Source organism: Clupea harengus, chromosome 8 (assembly GCF_900700415.2).
Source record: "Clupea harengus chromosome 8, Ch_v2.0.2, whole genome shotgun sequence".
In the NCBI taxonomy this organism is placed as follows: domain Eukaryota; kingdom Metazoa; phylum Chordata; class Actinopteri; order Clupeiformes; family Clupeidae; genus Clupea; species Clupea harengus.
In genome coordinates this window covers 11,112,575-11,122,574 of record NC_045159.1, presented here as the reverse complement: position 1 = coordinate 11,122,574, position 10,000 = coordinate 11,112,575, and the positions used below count along the sequence as shown (strand labels likewise).

The window sequence follows — 10,000 nt, the reverse complement described above, 5'->3', positions numbered from 1 at the left end:
AGATAGAGAGAGTGAGAGAAAAAAATGCTTAATGTGATAGAAGTGAATGAAAGAAATCAAATGATCACTGCTGCACAACATGTGTTGTGCCCTGTCGCTGACCTTCAGCAAGGGGTGGCACACCATCTCGGCACCTGGATGCCATCTCTGCCCTGCTCTCCGTGCTGTCACCTGATGATCTTCTCCTCTCATCACCCCACTTGTTTTCCCTCACTAGCGTACGCTAACTCTAACCCCCATAGCCTGACCTTGTTTCACATGCTCAGACCCAATGTGTTCCTGTAGCACTAACTGGTAGAGCAAGGCACCAAGACACCAAGGTCATGGGTTTGGCAGTCTGTTACCACAGGAGGTGAGCTTTAGTGTCATGAGAGAAGGTCTTTCTCTAATTCTCTCTCTCTCTCTCTCTCTCTCTCTCTGTTCTCTGTTTCATTCCCTCTCTACGTTTTGGAGGTCAGAAGTCTGTGTGTTGCTCCAGACAAAGTGAGGAAAGCTAATGAAACAGTCATTTAGCTGTGTAATGTTTTCAGAATGCACACAGACAAGAACAACACACACACATACACACACACACACACACACACACACACAAAGCCTACCTCTACATATTCCAACATACACACACACACACACACACACACACAAACACACAGAGTGACCCACACACACACACACACAGGTGAATTGTACCTTTGCGTATGCCGGCGTAGCTGCTGCTCAGGCCGCTCCTCTTCTTGCGGTGGCGGTAGAGCCAGACGCTGAACACCATCAGCACCAGCCAGCAGGTGGCGCCGATGCCCGCGATGAAGGCCGGCTGCTTGACCACGTCTGAGATGTGAGACAGCGTGTCCCTCTCCACACCACTCTCCACCACCTCGCCCAAATGATCTAAAACAGAGAGAGAGAGAGAGAGAGAAAGAGAGGGGGAGAGAGAGAGAGAGAGAGAGAGGTGGAGAAGGAAAAGAGACGGATGGGAGTGTCATGGAGGAGGGAAATAGAGAGGTGGAGATGTAAAGGGAGGAAAGGAGAGTGACAGAAAGATGGATGAGAGAGTGATAGAAAAAAAGAGATGGATGAAGAGGATAACACAAGAAAAGAAAAAAAGAGATGATGACAGTTTGAGGAGAGAAGAGGAAAGAGGAGAGAAGAGCAAAAAAAACAACAACCCATGACTGTAAATCGAGTACGATGTCTGTCGCAGTTACTGTAGATCACAGAGCTAAAGGCAAAGATAAAAGTACAATGACATGCGCACACAAACAACTGTGACTAAAAGTAGCAGCCATGGCCATGGGCCTCTCCTGCTCGCCCTCCCTCCCTACATCCATCAGGCCCCTCGGAGTGCTCCTCTACTCCTTCACTCTTTATGGCCTCAGCCTGGAGCTCTGAGGAGGCGCTCAACACTACACAGGATGCTGTAGGAGGCTGATACGGATCATGTGAAAACATTAGAGGATAGGATAGCGGCAAAAAACAAACCACACGCACCCGCGCACACACACACACACACACACACACACACACACACACACACACACCGCTGATTCTCTGCGTGTGTACATCTCTGTGTGACAACACCAGCCTTGCATGTCTCAGCAGACCACATCTAAAGTCGAACCACTGTGACGAAGCTGCAACTACCTCTGATTGCACGACTGAACGAGCGAGATTGTGGGGTTTGACAGAGACGGGACTGATTCAAGTCTGGACACGCTAGCTCTGTCTGTCTCTCTCTCTCCCTCCCTCTCTCTTTCTTTCTTCTCTCTCTCTGACATTTGGTCATGGTGGTTATACACAGACACACTTAAGAGCGGGCACAGCCATTTTTTTGTGTTGCTCTCTGCATCATAGATTAATGCGCCGAGTCGAATCTCTGATGGTCGTCAACAGGAAGACACTTGAGTCTTTAGAAGTAGCAGCTGGAGAGGAGACTGTCCCCTTCAGCAGTGATTCAAAGCAGGAGACAGATCCTTAAGCGATTTATTCCCATAGAGGAGTGTAAAAGTTAATGACCATGTGCTATTTTATGATTTGTTTTACATGTCTGATGTCGACCTTCACAGGGTTGTAACTTGGCTTCTTTTTTTTATTGAAGACCATCCTTGAGGACTTACGTATTTCTTAGAGAGTATATGAGTGTGTCTGTGTGTTTGTGTGTGTTTGTGTGTGTGTGTGTGCTGAACTCTCACCTATTTCAAAGACGGTGATGCCACTCTTGACCCCTGGGCCTGCCCCGTTGCTGGCGGCGACCTCCACGCTGTATCGGATGCCGGGCGAAAGGTTGGGGATGACAATAGAAAAGGTGGAGCCGTCCACCGTGCGGTTGACATGGTAACGGCTTTCATTACCCAGACACCAAATCTACAGAGAGGGAAGATAGAGAGATGGAAGTCACTGAAGCAACTAGACACACACTCCCTAGTAAATATGCATTAAACAAGTCTCAATGATGTAAGATGTATCCCAATACAACATAACACTAATGTACTTATGGCAGAGTGGAATAATTAATGTGCGTATTGCACAGAGGAATCTGCCAAGTTAGGTCAGTGGGGCAACTTTTTTACCAGAAGATGGCGCTAAAGTTCTTCTCTCTTGTCAGTGCAGATTAAGCTGGTGCTGTGCATGGTGGGTTCTGCTAGTGTGGGGATAGAGGGAGGGAGGGAGGGAGCAGGCAGTGTGCGTGGAGAGAGGGGTACGGTGTCCTCTGCTTACCTTGTACTCCTGTACCGCGCCGTTCTGTTCCTCCTCGGGAGGCGGTTGCCAGGCGACCAGGATGGCGGTCCCATTGGTGTCGCTCTTTGTCACAGTTACGCCACGTGGGGCCCCGCTGGGAGCTGTGGCAGAGGAGCAAAGAGTCACAGAGAGAGGGAGAGAGTGAGAGAGAGAGAGAGAGAGAGAGAGAGAAAGAGAGAAGGAAGGAGACAGAGAAAAGGTGGGGGGCAAAGAGGGAAAGAGGAAATGATAGAGGTAGAAAGGGAATGGGAGAGAGAACAGAGAGAGTTAGAGAAGAATGTAAGGACAGGAAAAAAAAAGCCTCCAGCCTCACCTTCACCTATCCTCTATCAATCTGTCCTACTTTTAAACCCTGCTTAAACCTAAAATTGATGACAGGTCCTAGCTAGGGCCAGATCCCCGTCTTCCATATGCTATCAAGCAGAGGATACCACAAGAAAGAAAAAAAAAAGAAAAGGAAAAAGGAAAACGGCTATAAAAAGCCCATAAAAGCGAGACAATACGAGTAGTAAACAGAGAACGGCTGGGTGACTGGCGTGCGTTTTCTCAGTCTCTCCCCAGGCCCATAAACTGGGCCACAAGTGCTGACTGTTTCCCAGCAAACACGCATCTAAAGGCCTAATCAGGAGATGTGTTTCCTGTTTATTGTACCGAAGGGGAGAAGAGGGGAGTCATGAATCGGAGTGGTGTGTGTGCGTGTGTGTGGGGTCGATGTGGGGAGGTTAATGGGTGTGAATCAGAGGAGCTTTGGGGCACAGAAGCCCTGCTGCGGAGGTGGGATTAAGATGGGGGGGCTCGGGAGGGGGGTAAGTGAGTGAGAGCAGACATGTCAGTGGGGTTTGGAGATGGGAGTTACAGAAAACAATTAGCTGCTCAATTTGTAGTTAGTCTGGCTGAGTTGGCTATCACTCACATGTCACTTACACAGTCACACGAATGCCCATGTAACACACACACACACACACACACACACACACACACTGACACTGACACAGACACACACACTGACACAGACACAGACACAGACACAGACACACACACACTGACACAGACACAGACACACACACAGACACAGACACACACACACAAACCTCCATTACTTACTGTGAATACACACTCCCCTATTCCCGAATCAATTAGCATGTTAGCAATTAGTCTTTCACACCATAGTAAGTGTACCTAAATACATTACTATATCCTCAACTCTGTATTCCACTACCATAATCCTTCGGGTTGATGGCAGCCTTTACAAACACCTTTCGACCTCCGCACCCACCTTCTTCCATGGTCCGGACCACCTTCACGTCACTGTCGGCCCCCTGGAACTCGTCGAAGTAGGGCCGCACTTTAAACTCGTAGGTCACGCCCTTCTTCAGCTGAGGCACGACGGCGCCATCCTCACCGGGTGTCCGCACCTCAAACACACCCCACTGGCTCCGGGACTGCCCCGTCTCGAACGTCGGCCGGTACATCACCTTGTAGCCCTGGATGTACTGGGACTGCTGCTCCACCTGTTGGTGTGGAGCAGCAACAACACAAACCATCACTCATTGAACCCTCTGGCTCCACGCATTGTTTCTGTATGTATTTATCAATACGAGTGCCAAAGAAATGTCTCATTTGGTTTTTGTGTCTGCTTGGATTTTCATATTAGTACAGGTCTAGAAGAGCATCTGACCATGTTCAATAAAATGTGTTTTTTATTTCATGTGACAGAAGCCATGGTGCTATTTATTCCCACAGGCACCCAAACCACAGCTAAAGGCTCCATCGAAACAGGGTATTTCGGGAGAGGATTTCAGGCCTAAATAAATAGCACCACTAAATCCCAAACTCGGCATCAGTAAATAGCATGGCTTTGGTGTACTGTGGGAAGGTAACCATGGAGATGGGAACATCCTGTCTCAAAGGACTCGTGCCTGGCGTATGCTCGTCCACTCATACACTAACAGATATGCACACATCTATATTACTGTAACACAACAAAGTACACAAACACACAATCACACATCAAACACACACACACACACACACACACACACACACACACACACACACACACACACACACACACACACTCACACACTCACACACACACACACACACACACACACACACACACACACAGACCCCCATGTGGCCCGGTGGGAGGTCTCAGTTACAAGGCGTCTCCTCCTCTGACTGCAACCCTACAGGAGTGAGATCAGCAGGAGACGACCACTTCCTGCCACCCTGCCACCACTTAAGCCATCCCCGGCGGCTCCCCCCTGCCCCCCCGCCCTCCCCCGCCCCCCGCCCTCCCGCCATCGCTCCAGCATCACACGCCAGTCACAAGCCTAACCGTCTGTACTGGTACTGCTCTGGACTGCTTCCATGGCCTGTTTAGTACTCCCTCCTACATGCTGAAAGAGAAAACTACTTCTTACTGTGTTGGTGTGTTTGTGTCTGCGATGAAAGAGTTAAGACCAAGACCAGGCTACAGCAGGAGTCACCTCCCACATCATCCAAGTGTGTGAGGACCTACAGACGGTGTCATCCAAAGAGCTCAAAACGCCCTCACCATTTCACCATTGCTTAATACGAACATCTTCAAACTGCAGCAACACTCAAGCAAAACGACAGCATCTAGACTCATTCCTACTTAACAATGAGTCTTAACATATTTGGGCCATGACTGAGACTCACGTATGAAGACACTCTGCTGCATTATCAAGGGCGGTATTGAATGACAGAGGTTAAATGTGACTGGAGAAGGAAGCAACCGAGACAAATGAGTCAGCCTCATCTCCAGCTCATGGACCTGTAATACCAGCTAGCACCCGCTCATGGACTGCTAATACCAAACATTCCAGAGGAGTTCAGCATGCAGATCGCTTTGCTGTGCCTCAGCTAAACTATTTACATTCATGCCACTGTGTTTATGGCAGCAGCCCTGACGTGTGTATACACCGACCCATTCGTCAAGGTTAAGCCACCATTTGTCCCCGCAAACAGAGAGAGAGAGAGAGACAGAGAGAGAAAGAGACAGAGAGAGAGAGAGAGAGAGAGAGAGAGAGGAATCTACAGCATGCTTGTGAAAGCTGAAGCTGATTAAAAGAAAAATAGCCCGGACAGCCCAGGTGGTCCTGATTTAAGAGCGAGCTCCGTTCCCACTCCTCCTCAAGAGCTCGAAGCGAGCGCTCCACTTGTCCTCTCTGCTCCCTGGCCAAGCTCAGCTCAGCTCTCCTCCTCAGCTCTCTTCCTCCTGTCAGAGAGCCCCCTACCAGCACTCGCCCAGCTCTCTCTCTCTCTCATACTGAGGGGCCTCTCCAGAGCAGGATGTGGCCCCTGATAAGGGGATGAGTGAGTGGGGTAGGAAGTGGCTCAAGCGGGCCCTTAACTGGCTGGACACCGGAGCGTGGGGAGAGGAGAAGTTGGGTTGGGGCGGGTGGGGTTGGGGGGGGGGGGGGGGATGGAGTGGGATCGAGGGGTCGTATTTTGAGACGACAGTATGAAAAGAGAGTCTTGTTGTGTGTTTTGTCTGAGACAGAAGAGGGAGTGAAGGTCCTGGGGTCTGAGAATGTGGAGTGGTAAAAGGATACCATGTCTTTAGAGAATTGTGTGTGCATGTGTGTGTGTGTGTGTGTGTGTGTGTGTGTGTGTGTGTGTATGTGAATGAGATAAAGACAGAGAGAGACAGAAAGAGAGAGCGAGACAGAGACCATGTCTGTGTGTGTCTGTGTGACTTTGAGTGTCTGAGTATGTATCTGAGTAAGTGAACGTGTGTGCGGGTGTTTATAGATAGATATAGGATTACTCACGGTCCACTGCACCCTGACGGAGGAGGAGGAGAGGATGACGGGGTTGTGGAGGTGGATGACCACGTCTCCCAACTCCTTCTGGATGTGACGGTGGTCCACTCCCTGAATGGTGGGTGGCGTGTCTGTGCTCAAACAAAAAGGGGAAGTGGGAGTGAGCAAGGGGTTAAGTATGTGTATGTGTGTGTGAACATAAGCCACTATGTCTGTGTGAGTGTGTGTGTGTGTGTGTGTGTGTGTGTGTGTGTGTGTGTCTGTGTGTCTGAGTCTCTGTGTCTATCTGTGACTGTATGCATCTGGCATATCCTCTTAAATAAGATGATACTCATGTTGCTACTGCTGTCTCTACTGAAGCAAGGCCATCTGCCTCTCCTCTTGCAATATAAACACACTCTTAATATTTACATACTCTAAATCAATCACTGTCAGTTTGTTTGATTGGTTTGAAATATTGAAAAGTTATATAGCAAGGACACGATGCAAGGGCATAAAATAATGCATTCGTGTGAAACCCTAACTAACCCTCCTGTTACTTCTCTGAGGTAAACATCAACAATGCAACAACAAACAACATGCAGTGCAACACGTTTGGTCCCGCTGTACAGGTGGAGGAGACTGACCCTGGGTGCGGATGGCGTCGCTGATGGGGCTCGGGTCGCTGAGGCCGTAGGCGTTGACCGCCCGCACTAGGAAGAGGTAGACAGCGGCCGGCTTCAGGCCCTTCAGCACGAAGCTCTCTGTCTTCACGTGGTCAGCCAGGGTCACCCAGCTACTGCCAGATGCATGGCTATGGGAGACAGACAGGGTTAACACTCCTTTAACCAGTGCCTTCATTTCTCATGAGAGGTAAATAAATAGAGAGAGAGAGAGAGATTGCAGGATGGATACACACACACCCACACACACACACACACACACACACACACACACACACACACACACACACACACACACACACACACACACACACACACACACCTGAATGCCTCTATGATGTAGGAGGTTGGGGTGGCTCCTGCGTTGCTGGGTCTCCATGACAGCGTGGCAGAGGTGCGGCTGACGTCGGTCACCTCCGGCTTGGACGGAGCTCTGGGGATCAGGTTGGGGTCTGTGGGCCTGCCTGGCTGAACAGCCACTCCAAACTCTGCCAGGAGCACGCAAACCAGACACGTTCACTGACAGTTTACTGTAATACATGTGCTCCTCGCTCCTCACTGGTATAATGCAGTTAGTGATCCGTGGTGGTCCATCTCCATGAATGCAGACATAACATGCACTAATATTTACTATCACACCTAAGGTTACCTAGGCTAACCCAAACAGCTTAGAGGCATATATAATTAGTATACTGTATACAGAGTATATATGCCTTTTGTGTCTCCTGACATACTAAAGTTGACATTTCATTTATTGGCATATGACACTGTGATAACATTTCGCCAATGCAATAAGGAGTAATGGCAAAAGCAATATAAGCCTGGGGCTTGACTGATGGGATTCTCATTGATTTGTGTATATAAAGGGCATTTCTGTGCGGGACTGAGAGGAGACAGTACCTTCCACCTCAAGGTACGCTTTCCAGGATGCCTCTCCACTAGGGCTGGAGGCAATGCAGGTGTACATGCCAGTGTCTCCCAGCTTAGGGATGATGAAGCGCACACACACACACACACACACACACACACACACACACACACACACACACACACACACACACACACACACACACACACACACAAACACACAAACACACACAGAAAAAGGAGTGAAGCAGAAATAAGTGACACGTTTGAAAAGAGAGAAAAACACACTTTTTTTTTGTTTTTCCAGCGGCTGGCAGCTGACACCAAGCGGCACTGAGTCCGAGGCGCTCGTGCGCAACGCCGCCGCCGGATGCGCCGCTAGGTCTTGTCGCGTCACGTCACGCCACGCCGCGCTGCAGGGCCCCCCTCACCTTGGCGTATCTGATCTGCAGCTCCCCCGCGTCCGTCTGCGAGACGCGCGAGTCGTGGGTGGTGACGAGGGTCCCGTCCTTCTTCCACATCACCGTCGGGGTCGGGGTGCCTGTTGCCTGGCAACTCAGAACCACCGTCCCGTCCACAGACACCGTCTGATTGGATGGGCCCTGTTGAATGATGGGCGGAGGGCGGTCCGAAACAACTGCGGCCAAAAAAAGAAGAGAGAGAGAGAGAGAGAGAAAGAAAGAAAAGAGAGGGGAGACGTGAGAAACATCCGTAAAATAAGTGATTGTCATGGGAATGTGGAGAGAGTGATGGAGAGAGACAGCGAAAGAGACTAATTAAGACCACAGAGGATGAGAGAGGAGGAAACGTGTGTGTGTGTGTGGGTGTTGTGTGAGTGTGTTTGTGGGAACAGAAGGAATGAAGTTTGAGGGAGAGAGAGAATGAGAGGAATGACGAGAAAGGGCAGAAGGAGAGGAAACGGAGAGAGAGATAATGATAGAGAGGGAGGGAAAACGCTGAAACGTAGGATGCGGAGAAGGAAATTGATTTGATGGCGAGCAAAAGGGAAGAAAAAAAAAACGTCAGAAATTCACAGCCCTGGAGCGTGAGGTTAATCATGTGTCAGCAGGAAGTGACCTCAGCGGAGCCACTGAAGCTCCAAAAAATCCCATTTAGATACCAGTGAGAGAGATTCAGCCCCAGAGCACTGTTACAGTGGGGAAGAATTATGGGCACATGCACACACACATACACACTTTCCAGACCACTGGCAGTAGTAGTGCTGATATGAGAGAGGGGGAGAGAAAAAAAAAAAAAACACTTTAAAAATAGCTCCAGGCTAAGCTAGTGCATTATTACCATACAAATACACCACCCTCAGTGTGGGGGAGAGTCAGGCCTTCAGCCGCCTGGTGGTGTGTGTGTGTGTGTGTGTGTGTGTGTGTGTGTGTGTGTGTGTGTGTGTGAGTGAGTGTCTGTGTGTGTGAGTTTGTGTGTGTGTGTGTGTGTGTGTGTGGGTGTGTGTGTGTGTGTGGGTGTGTGTGTGTGTGGTGGTGGTGGGAGACCAGAGTCTGAAGTCAGGAGAGCCTGGCAGATTAAATCAAACATGCTCCATCCTTGTTTCATTTCCATTAAGTGTAATTGAGTGTACATTGAGTGTGTGACTCCCATTTTCCATTTCCCCCGCTACCGTGTCGAGCCGAGCACCGGCATTACCATATAATTACACGCAAAGCCAATGAAAAAAAAAAAAAGAAGAAAAAAGAAGAGAAAAAATGGTCTTCTGTGGCACAGTCTGCCTGTTTCTAACTGCAGGCAATTATGTTAATTAAATTAATATATGTACACAACATCAGCACACTCAGATACAAGTTGTTTATATAGGTACAGTGGGCTCCCCAGCCCCCCAGGCTCCAGCCAGTGCAATTGCTTTTATGGGCCTTGAAGCTGAATTGTCCAATTTATTACGGGTTGGGAGCAATTTTTCCTAAATAATGGATGAAA

General features: G+C 49.3%; 1 protein-coding gene across 3 annotated transcripts in view; it reads right to left on the bottom strand.

The window, feature by feature from the left end:
- The window catches only part of LOC105901022 (roundabout homolog 1-like), a 184,035-nt gene that overhangs the window by 12,681 nt on the left and 161,354 nt on the right, over nucleotides 1–10,000 (bottom strand). For all 3 annotated transcript variants that reach the window (XM_031571825.2, XM_031571826.2, XM_031571827.2), the window contains 9 exons: nucleotides 8,488–8,693; nucleotides 8,090–8,171; nucleotides 7,512–7,677; nucleotides 7,154–7,320; nucleotides 6,537–6,658; nucleotides 4,013–4,247; nucleotides 2,716–2,837; nucleotides 2,190–2,361; nucleotides 691–888 (listed from right to left, as the gene is read on the bottom strand). In XM_031571825.2, the coding sequence (XP_031427685.1) occupies nucleotides 691–888; nucleotides 2,190–2,361; nucleotides 2,716–2,837; nucleotides 4,013–4,247; nucleotides 6,537–6,658; nucleotides 7,154–7,320; nucleotides 7,512–7,677; nucleotides 8,090–8,171; nucleotides 8,488–8,693 (1,470 nt within the window). The remainder of the gene's footprint in view (nucleotides 1–690; nucleotides 889–2,189; nucleotides 2,362–2,715; nucleotides 2,838–4,012; nucleotides 4,248–6,536; nucleotides 6,659–7,153; nucleotides 7,321–7,511; nucleotides 7,678–8,089; nucleotides 8,172–8,487; nucleotides 8,694–10,000) is intronic.